At 39.4% G+C, this 23,213-nt stretch overlaps 1 protein-coding gene across 5 annotated transcripts in view; it reads left to right on the top strand.

The window, feature by feature from the left end:
• Positions 1–23,213, top strand: part of NEK7 (NIMA related kinase 7) — a 155,145-nt gene that overhangs the window by 104,768 nt on the left and 27,164 nt on the right. For all 5 annotated transcript variants that reach the window (XR_009546307.1, XM_060178501.1, XM_060178504.1 and 2 more), the window contains 2 exons: positions 7,511–7,619; positions 8,685–8,792. Coding sequence is in view for 4 of the 5 variants with exons in the window: in XM_060178501.1 (XP_060034484.1) it covers positions 7,511–7,619; positions 8,685–8,792 (217 nt within the window). In the remaining variant the exon portion in view is untranslated. The remainder of the gene's footprint in view (positions 1–7,510; positions 7,620–8,684; positions 8,793–23,213) is intronic.

The following is a 23,213-nucleotide window of genomic DNA, read 5'->3' on the forward strand; positions in this document are numbered from 1 at the left end:
AGAGACATTTACTGTCTCATTATTGTTTTGTTGGGGTTTCTATCATCATTAGAAATATTGAAATATCTTTTCAACAATCTTATTACTGTCAAGTGTACCATAACCCAGAAGAATTCATTAAAGAGGCAAATGTTTCCCTTTATATTTGTGGTCTTCTGTGTCTTCTTAAGATTGACTTTCTACCTTTTTGTCTCAGTCTTTGTATCCAAAGCACTCTGCTACAATACAGAAAACATCTTGGCTGCAATGCAAGTTATTCCTATTTTAATCCTAATGCATATGTAAGGTTCACATACTGCCCTTTAATTTTTTTTTCTTTTTTTTGGATTTTTTTTCTTTTTTCTTTCTTTATTTCCTTTTGTTGCCCTTGTTTTATTATTGTAGTTATTATTGATGTTGTTATTGTTGGATAGGACAGAGAGAAATGGAGAGAGGAAGGGAAGACAAGGGGAAAGAAAGACAGACACCTGCTTCACCGCTTGTGAAGTGACTCCCCTGCAGTTGGGGAGCCGGGGGCTTGAACTGGGATCTTTATGCTGGTCCTTGCGCTTAGCGCCGTCTGTGCTTAACCCACTGCGCTACTGCCTGACTCCCACATACTGCCCTTTAATATCTTAAGTTTCCCAGGTGTTGTGGCACTGCCTAGAGAGCGGTTGCACCTCCCTCCCTCCCTCCCTCCCTCCCTCCCTCCCTCCCTCCTCTCTCTCTCTCTCTGCCTGCCTGCCTGCCTTCCTTCCTTCCTTCCTTCCTTCCTTCCTTCCTTCCTTCCTTTCTTTCTTTCTTTCTTTCTTTCTTTCTTTCTTTCTTTCTTTCTTTCTTTCTTTCTTTCTTTCGCACTTACCAGCTCTGCTTTATGTTGGTGTGGGGGATTGAACCTGGGACTTCAGAGCCTCAGGCATGAGACTCTATTTGCATAACCATTATGCTATCTACCCCCACACAGAACTTTTCTTTATTTGTTAAATAATTTGAAATTTTTTTACATCTAGTTTTTCAGAAAAAACTCTACTTGCTTTCCTTTTTCTACCATAACATAAAATATATTTTTACTTTGCATTAAGAACTTAGGCGGTTTTGACTTTGGGAATAAACAGATCTTATTGAAAGTCTCCTAAAAGTACAAATTAGAAACTGCTGAATGATCTTAATGAGTTTTCCAGCATTATAGGAAAAAAAAACAAAGATAGCACTTAGAAGGGAAATGTTTTTTAATCACAATAGATGAAATAAGATGCCATTCATTCTATTTTGTTCTTTTTAAAGCAACTTAAGATATCTGAATTTCTTCAGAATGCCAAGAGTATAGTATCTGCATACTGGAAATTAGTATTAATTTTTTTGGGGGGTGGGGTGGGGAGTTTGGTGGTTACCAGAGCTTCACCACTCCAAGCTGACTTTTCCAAGCAGAATGAAGGAGGGAGAGGGAGAGGGAGAGGGAGAGGGAGAGGGAGAGGGAGAGGGAGAGGGAGAGGGAGAGGGAGAAGGAGAGGGAGAAGGAGAGGGAGAAGGAGAGGGAGAAGGAGAGGGAGAAGGAGAGGGAGAAGGAGAGAGAGAGAGAGACAGAGAAAGAGAAGATATCCTTGCACTGTGGCTTCCTCCAGTGTAGTGGGGACCTAGCTGGGACCTTGGTCACACACATGATGAGGCAGGCACATTGCTCAGGTGAGCTTTGCTGCCTACCCTACCTACCAAAATTTTAATTGAGATTATACTATTTTATAGATTCACCTATTTCCTAGAATTGTATATATCAAGTGTTCGTGCAATTTTCTAGAAGACAACTATTTCCATAATTTGTAACAGAAGTCACACTTAGGACTCTTACACTTTCAGAAGTACTCTCTCCTTTAGATCACCCAGCCTCTGCACTTGGGGGTTTTAATTCTACATTGTGCCACGTGGTCTTAAAAAACCAAGAGTATCTGGGATCTAGCATCTCTTCTGATTGTAAATATTTGATTTAACTCTAACTTTATAGCAATGAACTCTTAACTATTTTCCATCTTAAATATCAACCATTTACAATGTTAATTAGACCTGTGGGAATTGAACCTATTAACTGGGTATTTTAAAGGCAGGACATGCTAGTAAGGTCCAGCACTATTTGATGTGAGAATGTGCCGAATGAGCATTTATTGTTTTATTTTATAACTGAAATTGTAGAATCATAAATTATATTTTTGTTGTGGTGGGGACCACATAAGGTCATCCCCAAACTGTTCTAGTAGTGAGGAAGCTGGAGCATCCAGTAAGGCTAAGCGACTTGTCCAAGTCACACAACTGGGTATTGTCAAGCCTCATAATGAGGCCTATTCTTTTTATTCATTAACTAAGTTATTTTTATTATTTATTGACTAGAAATAGAAATCTAGAGGACAGGGAGAGATAGCGAGGGGGGAGAGAAAGGGAGACACATCACTTGCACCCCTGCTTTTCTGCTCATGAAGATTTCCCCCTTTAGGAAAGGGGACAAGGGGCTTGAACCCACGTCCTTATACATTGTAACATGTACACTCAATTGGGTGCCACTGCCAGCCCCCCCCCCAGATGTCTAGTCTTAAAAGGTGATATGTATTTTGTTAGTGGCGCATTAAATTCATGGCAACACTCTGAAATAAATATTTTCCTTATGTCTAACATAAATTGCTCATATCCTCTTGTTAGATAATTAGAAGAGATAAGCAGCAGCTGGTGCCTGCAATTCTTCTTCTTCTTCTTCTTCTTCTTCTTCTTCCTCCTCCTCCTCCTCCTCCTCCTCCTCTTCCTCCTCCTCTTCCTCCTCCTCTTCCTCCTCCTCCCCTTCCTCCTCCTCCTCCTCTTCCTCCTCCTCCTCTTCCTCCTCCTCCTCCCCTTCCTCCTCCTCCTCTTCCTCCTCCTCCTCTTTCTCCTCCTCCTCATCCTCCTCCTCCTCTTCCTCCTCTTCCTCCTCTTCCTCCTCCTCTTCCTCCTCCTCCTCTTCCTCTACTTCCTCCTCCTCCTCTTCCTCCTCCTCCTCCTCTTCCTCCTCCTCTTGCTCCTCCTCTTCCTCTTTCTCCTCCTCTTCATCTTCCACCTCTTCCTCCTCCTCATCTTTCTCCTCTTCCTCCTCTTCCTCTTCCTCCTCCTCTTCCTCCTCCTCTTCCTCCTCTTCTTCCTCTTCTTCCTCTTCCTCCTCCTCTTCCTCCTCCTTTTTCTTTTTTCTTTTTCCTCCAGGGTTATTGCTGGGGCTCAGTTCCTGCACTAGGAATCTACTGCTCCTTGAAGCTATTTTTTCCTTTTTGTTGCCCTTGTTGTTTATCATTGTTATTGTTGTTGTTGTTGGATAGGACAGAGACAAATTGAGAGAGGAGTGGAGGCAGAGAGGAGGAGAGAAAGACAGATACTTGCAGACCTGCTTCACCGCTTGTGAAGCAACCCCTATGCAGGTGGGGAGCCAGGATCCTTGTGCTTTGTGCCATGTGTACTTAACCCACTGTGCTACCACCCACCCCCCGTGCCATTCTATTTCTATTATAATTTCATTCATTCTTTTTTTAATATTTATTTTATTGATTTATTCCCTTTTGTTGCCCTTGTTGTTTTATTGTTGTAGCTATTAATGTCGTTGTTGGATAGGACAGAGAGAAATGGAGAGAGGAGAGGAAGACAGAGGGGGAGAGAAAGATAGACACCTGCAGACCTGCTTCACTACCTGTGAAGTGACTCCCCTGCAGGTGGGGAGCCGGGGGCTCGTACCGGGATCCTTACTCTAGTCTTTGTGCTTTGCACCACGTGCGTGTAACCCGCCGCCCTACCGCCTGACTCCCTCATTATTTCTCATTATTTAATTACAACCCCTACTCCTCAAGAATACTTAGATTACTCAATCACACTTGTTGTGGTTGTTTTGTTTTAATTAGAGCAGTATATATCCAAAGGATGCTTGGTATATGGTTCTATTACCAGGTACATAATTGTAGGTTTTTTGTGTTTGTATGTGTAAACAATTAAGAATTTTAAGATGGTAACCAACTAAACTAAATGCAGCCCCTTGTTCTGATGGTTCTGGATGTATCCTTCTTTTAAAAGTGACTATCAGATAAGATTGGGCCTATGCATGGTGGTCTGGCCATAGACTAAAAATGAACATAACAAAATGTGCACTTCAATATTTTGACATGCCAGATTACCTTTTTGCTAATAAACAGGAAGATAATTTTCTGTTTTTTTCTCTCCCGATGCCTGTAATAGCATTAAAGCTTTCCCTAAGATTTCTTGCCAAGGAAAACTGTTATTGCAAAAAACACAGTAATTAGCCATTTATATTGTATTATCTAGAATTCAGGAACCAAGTGATCTAGTTAAGCTCAAAAAATGGTATTATATATTCAGTGTCCATTACACAATTGGATTTGCTCTTGGCATTGAATTTTAGAATGATAATCATTGATACATTTTTTTCTTTAAGAAAGTTGTGACTATTTTTCAAAAATCACTGAATGGAAACAGCGTATATTAACCACCTTCTTTTATATTAACACACAACACTGAAGTGGCAGTATAATGTGATTTAATGTATGCTCATTTCACCCAAGTGATATTTTTTTCACATTTAAATGAGACTATAATATCTGGTGTTTGTATTTATGCTTTATATATGCATTGAAGTATATATACATAGTAGACATATACATGCTTTACATACATTAGTGACACACAAAATTACTATGTACAGTAATTAATATTGCTTTGAATAATGTTCAGTATTTATTTGACCATTTTTGGTGAAGGTATAATATAAACAGTATTTGAAGTTGTTCATAAAGGAAATACCAGCCTTATTGAAATATAGAAAAAGTTGAAAATTGCTTATAACTCATTTGGTATAAGTGAGTGCTAACTTTTGCCTCTGCATGCATTTTTTAGACATTTTTAGGCATAAAAAGTACAATTATAATCTACAAAATATTGTAAAAGTGTCATATTACACAACTCTCTTTTTCACCTACACATTTTCACTGCTATTATGCTAGAATATTTTTGGTTGCATTAAACTCAAAAACTTAACACATAAATACATGTATATTTAAGATTCCTACATGTCAACATTAGATTTATTTTTTTCCTAACCCTAGCCCTGAATATTTGTCTAAGGCTGGTTTTGTTTTCTGGAGAAAAATGGAATTTCTGAACAACAATGTTGTTTGACAGAGAACTTTTACAATATGTATATGTTTAAAAATTAGCTTCAAGAAAAGACTGCTTTTTTCCCTAATATTTTGGCTTTATGGTAGTTGTTGCTTTGTAGTACTAAGATCAGTTTTACTGATAGCAAAAAAGAATTCTAATTTTATTGCCTTTTTTTGTTGTTGTTCATCTTCTTTGTAAGATATAGCCAACAGTGCCACCATCAGAACAAACAGGCATTTTTTTTATCATAAGTATTAGTTTTCTTAGAAAAAAACTACACTTAGGAATCATTGGGAAGCTGTATATGCTTAAGCAGACACATAAAAATCATTGAGAACTATCAGTGACAGAATAAAGAATAAAGCTACTTTCAACTTACTTTATGATCAAATTAGATTTTACAATTATTCTTAAAAACTGCTACTTATTTAGACACTAACATTCTCATTCTGTATAGGTAGCAGTATATTGATGTCAGCTTATTGTCATCATCTTTACTTTGTTTTTGAAAGAGACAGTCCTAATAAAAGAAGATAAAAATATAACAATAATCAGACCTTCTAAAATATGCATTTTGAAGGTGTTTTGTGTGTGTGTGTGTGTGTGTGTGTGTGTGTGTGTATGTGTATGTGTGTACATTTCCCTTAATATATAGATTGCTTTTTAAGAATGGGACTTTTAAAATCAACTGCCAAATTAATTATAATTATGATGAGTGCAGAATCTATATTAAAGCATAACATTTTTCTTTCATGGTCTGATACTTACATGACATGGTATATTTATTTTTGAATGAAAAGAAACGTGGTCCCCATCTTCCTGTTGACATCAAACAGCCTTCTGATATGCTAATTCTGCATCAGGGAGAGCACATAGACAGGCTTTATTTGGACTCATTCCAAGTCTAAAAGAAAATGTATGTGTATGGAACGGATTCTGCGGTCTTGCCCCCTTAGAATGGAAGCTGATGTTGACGGAGTTTGCAGTTAGAAAGACTTAATATTGAAACATGATATGGGAGGTTGTCAACATTTTAGTTATGCCCTGATTTACTTTTTTAATTGCCTGGTCATCTAATTGTTACTTATTGTTTGTTACTGATGTAATAGCCATTGAAAAAGCTAATTTCAAAGCCAATGAAATGGCTATGTTCATTTTCTTCATACATGTTATTATATTGATTAACCCCATGTAATTAGCCTTTCCTCAAAGATTTATCCTTTGGTGTGTTGAGAGTTTATGGACAGTTACTACACTTTTGTGCTCAATAATAAGTAAGGATATGAATAGAACTCTCTCCTGTAGTGTTTTTACTTTCAGCCTGCCCTCAACTGGTCATAGGGACAAAAACTGACACAGATAGTTTTTGAGGAATTCACTGAAGTGCAATTTCTCTTTATTCAATAATAAGAAACCAGATTGGTTGAACTTTTGGCAACATCATCTTTCCAGATATACGGCATGAAAGTACATATTTAATTATTGTGTGTTAATAAAAATGCCTTCTTCCTAAGTGAAAATTATCACAAACATGCATGACAGTTTGTTTCAATGTAGTACTTCATACTGGTCATTTGTAAATATTGTTAATTAGGAAACCAATTGCATTTTACTGCCATAGCTAATGTAACAACTCTTTACATGAAGTTAAGTTTTTAGATGAACATGTTATGAGCATATTCTAACTAAATTCATATTGAAAAATGGGCATTCATTTATATATATGCCTCCTGATTTTTGAATTACGGCAGTCCTTACCCCTCCCCAGTGTGATGCTTGCTCGCTCCTAACATTGTTATTGGTTGGTGCTCAGGTTTTGGGTAGGTCTCCTTTCGTTTCTTTTTTCTTGTGGAGTTTACTTTCATGTATTCGAAACAAAGTGCAAGTTTGACTTGTTACACATGATAGAAATACTGAAGGAAAACTTTTGCTGACTTAATTTTTTGCAAATCAAATAATATTTTGAATAACCATAGTGGTTTAATGTTTAAAATGAATTCTGTAGTGAGACCAGTCAGGGAAATGACCTTTTAATGAGCATAGTCACCTTCAGGTTTCTTTTATTCTCCTGAAAAGTAAATTTGACAACTTCCTAAATTGTTATATATGTGTTAATTTGGGGAAATGGTTGAATAACACAAAGATAGAGCTTTCTATGTCCTTTTTGATCAGATGGGGAGAAAATTAAGCCATTATATCAGGTGGAATTCATGGAATCCTGTCACTATGGAAAGTCATTTGGTTTTGAGTTGGTGATTGGTACATCAGTGGAGGTGTTCTTCTGACTGAGACTCTTTGCATGTCAGAATCTAGTCTGAAAATATTTTAGTTCTTATAATTTGTGTTCTTTTACTTCTTAAAGCATTTTAAGAAACAGAAGAGGCTAATTCCTGAAAGAACTGTTTGGAAGTACTTTGTCCAACTTTGCAGTGCATTGGACCATATGCATTCTCGACGAGTCATGCATCGAGGTAAGATAAAATCACGAATAATATTAAATGCTTTAAATGATGCAAGTTACTTGACAATTTAAGAATAAATGCCCTCCAGTCATAGGACGGGAGATTTTTTTTTCTAGGTGACTTATTAAGATTAAATAAGACTCTACTTGATTATAAATAACTCAGTATCTGTGTGCCTAACTCTTCTGAGCATCTTACTGATTTCTTGGTAATACTGACAGAACAGATGCAAACAAGCAGCTGAATCTGCACAAGGAAGCGGTGAATTTTTGCTATAAGTGGAGAATGTTCACGTGCCCATTTAAATACTTGGTTTTACATACAAGCTCTTCATTTATTTTTGATCATCAGTCCAGTGATTGAGCAGAGTTTGTGAGAACTTTATTACTGAGGAATTGACTCGCTGATTTAGAATGTGAAAACTTTCAGTGCTATTTATTTCAGTTCTCCTAAATAATTAAATATAGATATAGTAACATCATTTTGTATTTTATGTAACTATTGATATAGTAGGATATTTTTATAAGTAAGTAATATTTTATTTGGAATCGATGTGAAGAGGGCACTTACATTTCATGCCTTGAATCTCACAAAAAGTAATGTGGAAAGTAAAACTCATTTGAGATGAAATTCAGTGGTGATCTTCATCATGCTTGCTGATATTGTAAAATATCAAGCCCAGAAATAATAGGATATTATTATTTAAAGTGACAGGTGCAAGATTCAAACTGCTTCTCATTTAAAAAATATTTAACATGTACCATGAATGGCCAGATGGTGGCGCACCTGGTTGAGCGCACATATCACAATGTGCAAGGACCCAGGTTTGAGCCCCCCAACCCCCACCTTCAGGGGGAGAGCTTTGCGAGTGGTAAATCAAGGCTGCAGGTGTCTCTCTGTCTCTCTCCCTACCACCCCCAACCCCCCTCAACCTCTGGTTGTCTCTACTCAATAAATACAGATAATAAGAAAAAAGTTATTCTGAAAAAAGTTTGTAGCATCCAAGCAGTTATTGGTACTCTGGCAATACCTAAGCTGAATCACCTTGCACCTGTGCCCTTTCTTTATTCATAGATATAAAACCAGCAAATGTGTTCATCACCGCCACTGGTGTGGTGAAACTTGGAGATCTTGGGCTTGGTCGGTTTTTCAGTTCCAAAACCACTGCTGCACATTCTTTAGGTAAGAGGCACAATATAGTGTCAGTGTGTGTGTGTGTGTGTGCGTGTGCGTGTGCGTGTGTGTGTGTGCGCATGCGCGCGCGCATATGGTTGAAAACACAAGGGATGTTCCAATTACATATTGACACTTGGGTTCTGCTATTTAAAAACTCATCAAATCATGAACAGATACATTCACCACTCTGCTAGGTATATTATGTTCATTCCCAGGGGCAGTTACTTTGTTATTTTGACTTTAAGCAGGCAGTTGGTAAGAGGAATGCTAGAGAATAAGCATGTTTATTCCACATTTAATACTCTTAAATGAATACATTGGAAGAATTATGACAGTTTTAAAATCTTTAGTAGTAATTTTGTGACTGTTTATTAAAATAAGATATGTAGGGAGTCTGGCGGTAGTAAGCGCATGTGGCGCAAAGTGCAAGGACCGGCTATAAGGTTTGAGCCCCAGGCTCCCCACCTGCAGGGGAGTCACTTCACAGGTGGTGAAGCAGGGCTGCAGATCTCTCTTTCTCTCCCCCTTTCTGTCTTCCCCTCCTCTCTCCATTTCTCTCTGTCCTATCCAACAACGACAACATCAATAACAACAGCAGTAAAAATAAATAAATAAATAAATAAGATATGTAGCTGTGATTACTGCAGAGATGAAAGCCTAAAGAAATCTGTGGTTGGGGGCTGGGTGGTAGCGCAGCAGGTTAAGTGCACATGGCACAAAGCGCAAGGACCATGGTTCAAGCCCCCGGCTCCCCACCTGCAGGAGGTTGCTTCACAGGCAGTGAAGCAGGTCTACAGGTGTCTATCTTTCTTTCCCCCTCTCTGTCTTCCCCATCTCTCTCGATTTCTCTGTCCTATCCAACAACAATGATAATAGTAATAATAGCAACAACAATGATAAACAACAAGGGCAACAGAATGGGAAATATGGTCTCCAGGAGCAGTGGATTCATAGTGCGGGCACCGAGCCCCAGCAATAAGCCTTGAGGCAATACATATATATATATATATATATATATATATATATATATATATATATATATATATATCAGTGCGTAATGAAGAGCAAGTCTTCCCCAGCAGATGCAGTCTGTTCACTCTCTCTAAACTGGTAGTCTACAGCAGCAGCATTGTTTAGACTTGAACTAAATGTAGCTATTGCAACATTGCATTACCAAGGGGAAGGGTTATTGCTTAGAAACAAGAGAAATTAATAGGAAGAAACACTCCTTTCAATTGAAGGGAATGACAGCTTGTGTCACAATCCTTGAAATGCTATTTTGTTTGCTGTTAGATTTAGCCAAAATGATGACAACCAAATCAAAATAAGAATTCAGTGAAAAGTAAGTTGACATTAGTTCAATAGTTTCCTATTATTAGCTCTCTCATCATTGAGAACAATCTTTTAAATAACGTTTTTTTTAAAAAATATGGAAAACAAAGAAGCACTTAAGGAAAAAAAAAGGTGCATTTACTTTTATGAGAAAGACAGGAGATCTGATGGCCAGAGCACTGCTTCCTCTGGCGTGTGGTATTGTCAGGAATTGAATGTAGGATCTGTGGGGCCTCAGACATTCAAATTCTATGCTGTTGACACACTGAGGCTCAAAAAAGAATCTCAGTGGTGAGAAATAAGTGAATTAATTGACAAGACAGTCTATCATTGTTACTAAGGTTCAGGTAGCCTTGAATCTGTTATCTTTTTTTTTTTTTAATATCTAGAATACTGTGGCGCACATGACTAGCTGAATTCACTGACTAGCATACATTGAATCCCATTTAAAGAGAAACGAAAAGATAATACTTTACCCTTTTCAGAATTTCAATTTTTAAGTATTACAACAAAACAGAATTTCATTTGTGGCTGAGAAATAGTGTAGTTTTGCTTTTAAATTTAGTTTTGCAGAGCATTAATTTTTTTTTTTTCTTGAGAGGAAATTTGATTCTATAAAAATTTCTAGGGGCCAGTTGAGTTCACACACTCCCATGCTCAAGGATCTGGGTTCCTCATATCCAGCTTGCAGGGGGGAAGCTTCATGAGTGGTGAAGCAGGTCTGCAGCTGTCTGTCCCTTTTCCTCTTTACCTCCCCATTCCCTTTCAGATTCTCTCTGTTCCTATCAAATAAACAGAAAAAGAGAAAGGTGGGAGAGGAGGAAAACATAGCCACTGGGAGCAGTGGATTTGTACTTCTAACACTGAGCCCCAGCTATAACCCCGGTGGCAATATAAAAAACAATAAAATAAAGTAAAAAAAAAATCCTATAGTTACATAGCATATATATATAAAGTATCATTTGGTAGTTACAATCCCACAATGCACATAATGAGAAGTCTTGTGAAAAAAAAGCAAACCAAAAAAATTTTAGACTGTCTGAAGTCAGTACCATTTGTCACTAGAAAAAATAGCATGTTTATACTTGTTACTCACTGAAATGTAATGTCTTTGTAGCATCCTGCCGTAATTTACCTAGAAATGCCAAGTACTGTTGCATGTGCGCGCGCACACACACACACGCACACACACTGTGCACAGCCATGTTTTACTGTACAGTTGTGTATTGTGTACATGCTGCTTTCTTTGCAGGATGTCATTCTGAGCATGGAGTAGTCACCTGACTATAACGTCAGTATTTACTTAGAACAATTTACAAAGTGAATTTCATCTTAATTTCCCTACCATTTCCTTTAAGAAAATGTTGTTCACAGGGTTTACAAACATATAGGCACCTCCAACTTAGAAGATACATTAGTCCAATTTATGTGAGACAGGAATTGCATAGACTATGTAGATTTAATCATTCATTAATAACTTTTTTATTGAACTAATAATGATCGACAAGACCATAGGATAAGAGGGGTATAATTCCACACAATTCCCACCATTAGAATTCCGCATCCCATCCCCTCCATGGGAAGCTTTCCTGTTCTTTATCCCCCCGGGAGCATAGACCCAGGATCACTATGAGGTGCAGAAGGTGGAAGGTCTGGCTTCTGTACTGGATGGAGATGGGCTCTGGAGAGTTGGGGGTCCAGGACACATTGGTGAGGTCTTCTGCCTAGCAAGTCAGGTTGGCGTGTTTATAATATCAACTTGTGGCTAAACCAGTTCCCTTAGGGCATGCACATAATTAGGAAACATTCTAAGACACAATAAAAGTACACCCAGTGAGAGCATAGCAATGAGACAGTTTCTTTGTTAAGGGAATTAATAGAAAAATTCATTTCTTAGGGGAGTCCAGCGGTAGCGCAGCGGGTTAAGTGCATGTGTCACAAAGCACAAGGACCAGCTTAAGGATCTCGGTTCGAGCCCGCCGCTCCCCATCTGCAGGGGAGTCGCTTCACAGGTGGTGAAGCAGGTCTGTAGGTGTCTCTTTCTCTCCCCCTCTCTGTCTCCTCATCTCTCTCCATTTCTCTCTGTACTATCCAACAATGATGACATCAATAACTACAACAATAAATCAACAAGGGCAACAAAAGAGAATAAACAAATAAATATTAAAAAATGATTTCTTATACAACAAGTTCTTTCTGTTGCATATTATTTTGATTAAAATATTCTATCGAGGGAGGGGATGGGATACAGAGATCTGGTGGTGGGAATTGTGTGGAGTTGTACCCCTCTTATCCTGTGGTTTTTGTCAGTGTTTATTTTTTTATAAATAATAAATAAATAATTCTAAGAACAAGATTTTATTTCTTGCCAAGTAAGAATGTGATGATGTGGAACTAATGTTCATTAAGCAAAGTGGATCACAAATCAAGAATTCAAGTTTAAACTCAAACCTTCTTAGGCTATTTGGACCAATAAAATTTTTATTTAGAAAAAAAGCATTTAGAAGGATTTGACAAAATTTCTCAGCCAACAAGTAATACCTTTTTTTTTCTATATGTGGAAGCAGAAATTTGGAGAAAATTCCTGGCCTAAGTTTATATTTACTGACCTGTTGACCTTAGTTTTTACTTAAAAAAATTTTTTTCTTTACTGGGGGATTAATGGTTTACAGTAAAATACAGTAATTTGTACATGTGTAACATTTCCACAAAACAATGCAACCCCCACTAGGTCCTCCTCTGCCATCCTGTTCCGGGACCTGAGCCCTCTCTCCAACCCAACAGTCTTTTACTTTGGTGCAGTACTAGTTATTACTTTTAAAAACTGAGAACTGTATACCAGAGTTCAGCTCACCTGGGAGGTGGTTGCCTCCTTGCCATCTGTGTCACCTTGGTTCAAGCTCTGACACTGCGTGGGAGGTCCCCTGGCACTGGAGAAAGCCCTGGTGCTGTGGTCTTTCTCTTGAGTGAAAAAGTTGACCTTTAGCACAAAGTGCAAGGACTGGCATCAGGATCCCGGTTTGAGCTCCCGGCTCCCCACCTGCAGGGGTTCGCTTCACAGGCGGTGAATCAAGTCTGCAGGTGTCTTTCTCTCCTCTTCTCTGTCTTTCCCTCCTCTCTCAGATTCTCTCTGTCCTACCCAATGATGACGATAAATAGCAAGGGCAACAAAAGGGGAAAAAAAAAGCTGACTTTTGAGCAGTGACATCATGAAGCACAAAAAAGTCTCAAAATATACTAAATGAGTCAAAAATGCATTGTCATGTATTCATGTTTTTATTTATATTTTTATTGCTTCCAGAAGCACAGGATGTAGCGTAGTAGAGAAAGTGCTGGACTTGCAGGCAAGATGTGCTGAGTTAGATTCCCTAATACCACACATGCCAGAGTGATACTCTGGTGTTCTCGTTCATTCCCCCCCCCCTGCAAATAACTAAATAAATTTTGGGGGATAGGGTGGGGTGGTGATACACCTGTTTGAGCACACACATTACCATGCTCCAGGGACCGAGTTGGAACTTCTGCTCCCCACCTATGGGGGGGGGAGCCTCATAAGCATTGAAGTGCATCTGTAGGTGTCTGTCTTTCTCCCTCCTTCTCTATCTCTTCTTCTGCTTTAAAATTCTCTCTATCCTTTCAGGTAAAATAGAAAGGGCTGGGGGGAGGGGGAAACAATGGCCACCAAGAGTGGCTGATTCATAGTGCTGGCACTAAGCCCCAGTAATAATCCTGGTAGCATTAAAAAATGAAAAACAACTATAATTTTTACTGTATCTTGATTTGCTTTCTGGGTGAGGGAGATAGCATAATAGTTATGCAAAGAGACTCTCGTGCCTGAGGCTTTAAAGTCCCAGGTTCAATCCCCTGCACTACCATAACCCAGAGCTGATCAGTGCTCTGATTTAAAAAAAAAAAAAAAAAAAGGTTTGAGTTCTGAGTTTACCTAGGATAAAACCTTAGGGAAAGAAAATCTAAATTTTAGTGAAATTACAAGTAAAACAAACAATACACACACAACAAACAAAAAACAGTGAGCATATTCTGAATTAAATCTGTCCTGGAGAAAGACATCGCTTATCTTTATAAACAATGTTTTCAGGAATTGGCTGAAAAAAGCAAGAAAAAGGATTTTCTGAAACGCGACTGCGTCTTAAATATTGCAGTAGGCAAAATGAATGTTAAGTTGCTTATGTTAGCATGGCAACCTCAGTGGCAAAAATGCAGAAAAAGAAGCGGGAAAGAGAAAAAAGAATTAATGTTTTTTTTTTTTCTGTTGAAATACCTGAATTGATCAGTTCCTTTAAGAAAATCATTTTAGGAGTCGATGGTAGCGCAGTAGGTTAAAGCGCAGGGACCGGCATAAGGATCCTGGTTCAAGTCCCTGGCTCCCCACCTGCAGGGGAGTCGCTTCACAAGTGGTGAAGCCGGTCTGCAGGTGTTTATCTTTCTCTCCCCCTCTCTGTCTTCCCCTCCTCTCTCCATTTCTCTTTGCCGTATCCAACAACAATGATGTCAATAGCTGCAACAATAGAAACAACAAGGGCAACAAAAGGGAATAAATAAATAAGTAAATATTTTTTAAAAAGGACAATCATTTTAACACCTGCTTCATGTTTGTGTTTTTTCAGGGACTGGGAATGCTGTCTGAACAAGACAGGTTCTTGTTATCATGGATTTTGCCTTGCGGGAGATAATAGATAATGAAAAGAGAAAACCAAAGAAATAAATGATTTGTTAGTCATGATGAGTAAGGAATGTGTTTTCAGCTTCTATGAGGAGATGATACTTGGGCTAAGATGAGAAGGATACAAAAGGGCCAGCAGTGAAAGGAACAGAAAGGGAAAACAAAGTGAAACTTGGGACTGAGTGAGGTATATTGCACTAAAGCAAAGGCCTCTGGGAAGGGGGGAGGGAGAGGCTAGAGAGGGCATTGTAGTCCTGGTGCATGGATGTAAATTGGGGTGAGTGTTCTGCAGACACCTTTCACGGGGAGATGAGAAATTGTAGCCACGTGAAAACAACTGTACTATGAGCTAGAAACTCCCAATAAAATGACAAGAAATGGTGGGGGTGGGGTGTGCAGTGTGAAAGGGTTCTGGAGAAGAACTCCTTGTCTGACTGAAGAGCAGTCACACCGAGGGGTAGATGCAGAATGAAAGAAGAATGTTGGCCAGGGCTTGGGAAGAGTAGCACAGTGGACTACTGTGTATAGTTTTAATGCTTGAAGCTCTGAGGTCCCCGTTTCAGTCCCAGCACAAGCACCAGCACCAGCACAAGCCAGTGAAACAAACAAAATGAATCTTGGGTAGATATGGGTAGAGTTCACATCTGACTCCAAGTGCAGTGTCATGTTTTTGCAAGGTTCTAATGAGAAGAGTGGCATGGTTGAATTTGGAGACAGCCGCTTTGAACCTCCTCCATTCTCAGGCTAATCACTCTCACAGTTGTGTGCTGTGTTCTCACATTCTATGTCCAGATAACTCTCTTCTTTTGCTTTTGGAGTGCCTCTTACTCAGTGCTGCCCAGGGCTGAGCAAAGGCACTACCTTTGAGTTCATCAGTCCCCAGAACCGAAAGGTTAGGACAGCCTGCCATCTTGTTAGCCAATAAATACCTCAATGGTTTTTTTGTCCCCTTCTTCCTTTTGTTTTGTACCTGAAGTTATCTTAAGTCGGATCTTCGGGGCTTTTGTATTAATTTGGACTGGAGTGTGGCTAGAGAAAAGACATTGAGGCTTCAACATAACCCAATGAATTTTGCTTTTTTTATCTCCTAATTGTCAGCCATGTAAATATATTAGAAAATGTGGGCATGACTCCATCTTTAAAACATTTCAGGAGAACATATCTCTCTCTAGAATAACAAATTTTGATTGTCTAGTGAAGTGACTTCCACATGTCAAGGCAATGCCCCCATCAGTGCTGTCTTCCTCAAGAGAAAATAGCCGGGCATAGCAGGAGCCAACGTTTCCTATAGCATCCCGTGGCAGTTTTTGCCCTTTCAGCTGCTGTGCATTCTGATACCACCTATTCTACTTTATTTTCCTGGAAAAGAATATCAGGCTCAACCCACTATATTTATTTCACAGCTCTTTAATGGGTGATGACCTGCCCTCTGAAAAACACTGGTTTATGTTTACAGTGCTTTTATGCTGTTCCATTTACTTATAGGCAGATTCCCATCCTACCCCCATCCCTGCTTTTTAAACACTCTCCTTCCTAACTTGCTCTCTGATCAGTTGGTCAAATGTAAACTAGTCATGTTACAGTGCTGTTGGTTCTTGTGGAGGTGGGTGATGTTATGCATGGTCGTTCTGCAGCTTGCAAATCATTCAACTCCCTCAGTTTCTCATGAACTTTCCATTCTAGAGTGGAGGAAGTTGGAAGCACAGACAAGACATGGGCTATGCAGCTAGAAGTCGTGGCCTGACCTGGGTGTGTCTTCCTCTTCCTCCTCCTTCTCTCCTCTTCTTCCCCCCCCCCACACTTTTCACTTTGTCAGTACCTGTAGTATTTCTCTTACCCTTTTCCTCTTTTATGATATGTTATTCGCTTCCGTTTAGATATGTTGTTCTGCACTTCTTGGCGCCTACATAAGTAATCATGATTTACTTTCTCTCCTGACTGCTTTTGCTGCTTGAAATGTCAGAAATAAACCAGAAGGAGGCTTTTAGGATAGTGAAGACTTCCTTTACAACCATACTAGCAACTTTGATACTCCCAACTGAAAACATTGCCAGAACCTATGAAATTGGAGCATGACAATCAAGGTTTAACTTTTGACCTGTCAGCAGAGGCAGAATATAATTTTGGTGCGAGTCTGTCTTATAACTTAGTCTAAAATACCCTTTCAGAAAATGTAAATAGCCTAGCCCTGAGGCAGTTTATCTAAGGGATAAAGTCTCTTTGCTTTTGTGTGTCAAATATATACTGATCTATTTGAATTACATTTGACTGTGAAATTATAGTCAAACTCACAGAAGAATGTTTGTGTGGTTCAGGTATATGATTTTTAACCAAATCATAAAACTACTCTTTTTTTTCTATAATAATGACCCAGAGGTCATTATTATTTGGGGGTGAGAGTGTGTTGCATACAACTTACTTGGAGAAATTGTACCCAGGTGCCAACACCTATATTTTAAATCATTAACCTCACAATAAAAAAATAAAGGAAAAGGCTTCCTGACAGATAGACCAAAGTCCCTGACATTTCAGCATCTGATGGAAAACTACATAAGCACATTATTGATATTATACTAGGGAAAGAGAGAGATAGGCTGAGAGTATGGATCGATCTGTCAGTGCCCATGTTCAGCGGGGAAGCAGTTACAGAAGCCAGACCTTCCACCTTCTGCATCCCACAATGACCCTGGGTCCATACTCCCAGAGGGATAAAGAATAGGGAAGCTATCAAGACAGGGGATGGGATACGGAGTTCTGGTGGTAGAGAGGGAGGCAGAAATACTGATTGTGAGCTTTGTTTATGACCTTGTGATAAAGGGGTAAAAAGACATTGCACTTGTTTTTATCCTGTCTCTACTTGTTTACTTTGTAGATATTGCAGTTAAAGAGTAATTAACTCTTCTTACGGGACCATGTGGTCTAGTGAGTGAAGAGAGCATCCATTGTACCTGAGGGAACCTCACTCTAAAGTAGGAAATTCTGAACTGAGAGATTATTTTTGTTCTTTTTCTTCCCTGTAGGCTATGGGAGCCTGAGGGCTTTTAAACTCTAATTAGGCTTCTTAGCTTAGTCACTGACTCCTGACCAAGAGATAAGGCAGGGTGGGGCAGAGATAATCCAGTGTTTATGCAAAGAGCCTCTCACAGCCCCACCACTAGGCCACCGAGGTATAGATCTTCTCCTGAGTTTCCTCCTTAGTTCCCTGCCCCCTGGTGTCAGCACAGGGTCTCCCTGTCACTGCCCCAGATTCTGAGGGCAGTAGCAGTGGAGACTCACAGTTGCATTTGGTGAGTCTCAGGGGAGTCCTCTCCTCCCTTCAGCTGTCCCCTTGTTAGTGAAACAGACTGGAGGTGGTGTCTCAACTGCTAAACCACCGGACTGGACTGTTACCAGCCACTTAATGTCTGCCTAGGCTCCTCTCTGTCCACAAGCCACACGTGTGTTGCACTCACCAGTGATCTGGTGGGTTCCTGAAGTCGTTCTAGCCCTGTCTTGTTGCGGTCCCAGGTGGTCTCCTTTGGTATTCTCTGAACTGAGAGATTGTTTTTAAACCAAGAATCACTCATGAAATTCAGTGGAGTACTGATATCTCGTGGATTTTTCTCTTGATGTATGACTCTGTAGTTATCTCTGTTGGATATGCTTGTGATAGGGATCTTGTTTTATTGAATTTAAAACACTGATTAAAGAAATTACTGGGGACTGGGTGGTGGCTCATCTGGGAGAGCATACATATTACAGTGCACAAGGACCCCAGTTCAAACTCCCAGTCCCCACCTACAGGAGGACAACTTCACGAGTGGTGAAGCAGTGCTGCAGTTGTCTCTCTTTCTCTCTCCCTCTCTATGTCCCCCTTCTGTCTCAATTTTCCTCTGTCTATGCAAAATAAAATTTAAAAATAAATTTAAAATTACTTATCATGCCAGAGAGAATGCTCACCTAGTAGGTTGCCTGCCCTGCCTTCAGTGTTTACTGACCAGGCCTACTCCCTGGCAAGAACAATAGGAAAATTATTTTAAGTACAACTAAATTATTTTTTAAATAAGAAGATAAAGTCTAGGAGACACTGGTTTCTTCATGAAATGCTTCTGGAGCCTCCCCTGTCCTTTACCCAGTGGCTTCCTCTATTCTTCCTTATGGTTGATTTCTCAGCCTTGTTTGGCTCTGCTTTTCATACCCTTCTTTTGTATTTTTTATGATAATAATTATCTATTGCCTTTTTATTTATTTATTTTATTTTTTATTTATAAAAAGGAAACATTGACTAAACCATAGGATAAGGGCTACAACTCCACAAAATTCCTACCACCAGAACTCCGTATCCCATCCCCTCCCCTGATAGCTTTCCTATTCTTTGACCCTCTGGGAGCATGGACCCAAGGTTATTGTGGGATGCAGAAGGTGGAAGGCCTGGCTTCTGTAATTGCTTTCCCACTGAACATGGGTGTTGACAGGTCGATCCATACTCCCAGCCTGTCTCTCTTTCCTTAGTGGGGAAGGGCTCTGGGGAAGCGGAGCTCCAGGACACATTGTTGGGGTTGTCTGTCCATGGAAGTCTGGTTGGCATCATGCTAGCATCTGGAACCTGGTGGTTGACAAGAGAGTTAACATATAAAGCCAAACAAATTATTGACTAATCATGGACCTAAAGGCTAGAATACTGCAGATGAAGAGTTGGGGGGTGGGGCTCTCCGTTTTGTAGACAGCTAGTAGGCATATTTTAGTCATACCCTTCTTAAAGTACTCTCCATGACCTAGGCCCACATTACCTTGGTTTTTCTGCTTCCCTTTCTGGAGCCATAGGAATCAGTATACTAGTCAGTGCTCACTGTAGTCATTGTTTTATCGTCAACATCATCATTACCCCTCCCCTGCTCTTCTTCCTCCTTTTCCCCCTTTTATATTGTATTTATTTATTTATTTGCATAGGGACAAACAAGATGGAACGAGAAGAGAGAGAAGGGGGAGGTAGGATGAGAGCGACAGAGACAAACCTGCAGCCCTGTTTCACCACTCATGAACTTAACCTCTGTAGGTGGGGACTGGGGCTTGAACCCAGGTCCTCAACCAGATACACCACCACCATGTCCCTATTCAATTCTCCTTAAAGCAAAAGTATTGACTTTTTTTCATTCTCCTTCTCTCCCCACCCCAAAGGAAAAAGAAACATACTTCATCTCAAGGCAAAACAAAAACATAGTCTTATTTCTCTGTAACCCCTTCGCTACCTATTAAAGTTCTTGGTATGTAGTTAACTCTCAGCCTATTGACTTGAATGTTTTCCTGTGCCATGCAGTGCATGAATTGTTAACACATTTGTATTGTTTGCTACTGCTACTCTAACAAATCATCACAAGTTCAGTGACTTCAAGCAGAACTATATTATTCTCCAGTTCAGCAGGGCAGAATCTGAAAACTAAGGTGTCTCCAGAGTGACTTTCCTTCCTGGAACCTCCGGGGGATAATCCCTTCCTGCTTATCCAGATATTGGCAGAATCTGACTCTTAGGTATTACAGTGATTGGGGTATTACAGTGATTGCTTTCACCTGAGGTTCTCTGTTCACCTGCCAGAGGCTGCCCTCACACCTGGCTCTATCTTCAAAGCCAGCAAAGGCAGAACCACTCCCTTTCACTCTTTACATGTGTTCTGTCTCTTCTATTGAATCTCTCGATAATGATCTAGGGTGATCTCCCTGTTTTCAGGGCTATAATATTCTTTCTGCAAAACTCCCCCCCCCCTTTTTTTCCCTGCCCACCACTGTGTATTAGTAGACTTGACAGAAAGAGTCAGCATCCTTTAAATCTGGATAAAGTGGAATTGTTTAAAAGTCAGAAGTTTGAATGGAAATTTACATTATTGAAATTAAGTACATTCTTTTTTTTTTTGGACAGATGTTTTGACGTTTAGTTTAAATTTCACATTTTTACAATAGACCTTTTAGGTGTTTGATTGCTTTGCAGTTTACATTTACTTTTCAGGGGAGAAAATGCCACACTTGGCATTTCACAAGCAAGGTTTTTTTTTTTTTTTTTTTACCCCTCATCTTTCTTGTTGGTTTATTGTCAGTTTTATTTTAAAACTTATTTGCCGGTTTGTTTATCCTCAAGAGGCTTCTCTCCTTAGAACCAGTTCTACTTTTGTGTGACTTCCTCTATCGAACTGGATAAAGGAGGAAGCGAAAAGTGGTTTAACAAGGGGGGGAATCAGAAAAAAATTATCCTGCTGGAATGTAAATAATCTAACCGCTCTGTGTACATCACAGATGCATATAATTAACAGGAGGGTGTTTATTTACTACTTAAGTAAATCTATTTGCCCCAGAATTGCTTTTCACTCTCTACAGTGAGATGTTGTTTTCTGTCTGACTGGTTACTCTTGAGGAAGGAATAAAATAAAATCAGTTGGATTAATGGCAAACGCTAGAAGAAGAAGTTGGATTAATAATGTTTCAGTATGACTTGTAACTTGTTGTTGTAAAGTCCTCCAGAAGCAGTGCATGCTGCACACGAGTGGATTTGTCTATTTGTTATACATCCTGCAAATGGAATTGACATTTTTTAAGCTAAGTAGGACTTTGATACCAGTCCTTGTGCTAGACAAATATTTGAAACCCCTTGGGGGTGGGGAGGGGAGGATATTATGTTTTGTTGTGGTGGTGGTTGTTAGAGGACTGTTTGAACTCCTCCTTACCTTCCACAGTGAGGCAAATGGCTCTCTGCTTTTGTGAGATTGCCAGCAGAGTAGAAGCATGGTCATCACTCACACTAGATATCAGAATTTTCGCACTGGAGTCTCTTGAGTGTACGATTCATGTCCCCCACACTATTTCCAAGTGTGATATATCCTCTTATTTCAACTCAGAAAATTAGCGTTCTTGAAGCAGGCATTCAAACAGTTTCACGTTTAGTGCCAAGTGCCACCTGTGGTCACATATTTGTTTTTCCCACACCTTTCCCTAGCACCTCTCTGTGGATTTTTCTTTGCCTTATACCCCTTCCTCCGTCAGTGGGGCTTGAAGTCAGAAGGCTAGCATATGTTCAGTCAGTGTGATGGGCTACTTTCACTGTTTTATTCCTAACTTCTGGTTCTTTCTTGACTTACATAAATGCTCTAGGAAGAAGCCTTTATCTCATTTTAAACTGTGCCATTTAACCTGCTAACCACCACACGAGGCTTTTAAATTTTTTTTTAATTTTATTTATTCATTCATTCATTTATTTATTTATTTATTTTAAGAAATTTTAAGAAAAACAATCATAAGAGCTGGGGAGCAACAGGGTTTTCTCATGTGGCCCCTTGAGCCCAAATCTTTATTCCTGGTTTTTCGGATGTCTGTGCCAGGACTTGTAGATTCCCTGCTTCTTAGTTTAGAAAGAGAGTTTCTTTTGTTGTGGTTGCTTTTTGTTTTACAGTTGCATTTCACAGTGGTCCATTTTAATGAAATAACTGCTTAAATATAAGGAAGGGAACTGCCTGGTTTGAGGCCCAGTTCCACACCTCACTCACCTGCTTAAGTTTTGTAATCTTCAGCAATCACCGGAACTTCCTCTGCTTAATTGCTCAGGCCCATTGATAGAAGTAACATCTCATGGAGCTGCCTGCCTCATGGTCACCCATGGGTCCTGTGAGGTCACATACTCTCCTGTTTACTTCTGTCTGCTTTCACCTAGAACATTATGTGCCATAAACATTTGTCCAAAGTTTGTCAAGATAACACATGTTATGCATTTAACACAGGATCTGTAGCAGAGAAGTGATAATTTTTTCCTCCTGGGCTTTTCCCTTAGTTTTTATGAGTGTTCTTAAATACTGTCGCCTACCTATTAAAGATGTCAAATTTCATTTCATAATTGCCTTTTGCAGAAGAAGTATTGATCTGTCACTCAGCCATTCTGACTGACCTCAGATAATACTTCTCTTATGATTAAGTACAAGTCTGTCAACATACTTTGTGGACTGACTGAAGAGTATGAAGCAAAGAATGAAAATTAATTCCCAGCGGCTAAAGTTGTATGTGTCTCTGTTTTTGTCTTTTTTTTTTTTTTAATAGAACCGAGGTATAAGATGACTTCTTTCTCTCTCATTTTCTCAACATAAAATGCTCACAACTTTCTTTTCCACAGTTAGCTGTAATTAAGAGGAAAAAGTGACATTTCTAAACTGAATTTACTTATTGGACTCTGACTTTATTCAATTATACTTGGCAAAAAATTTTAAAGGATTCTATGTCTCCATTTCACTTTCCATATGAGGGCTGTAGAAACCTCTAAAATGTATCTTATCTCATCCTCCTCATTGCTATGTCCTCCAAATGAGAAAAGTGAGTTAAACTAGAAGGGGCTCTGGCTAATAGGTGTGGCATCAGTCAGATATCAGACAGACTTCTTGGCCTTTAACTGACTTGAAACT

This window comes from Erinaceus europaeus, chromosome 19 (assembly GCF_950295315.1).
Source record: "Erinaceus europaeus chromosome 19, mEriEur2.1, whole genome shotgun sequence".
Taxonomy (NCBI): domain Eukaryota; kingdom Metazoa; phylum Chordata; class Mammalia; order Eulipotyphla; family Erinaceidae; genus Erinaceus; species Erinaceus europaeus.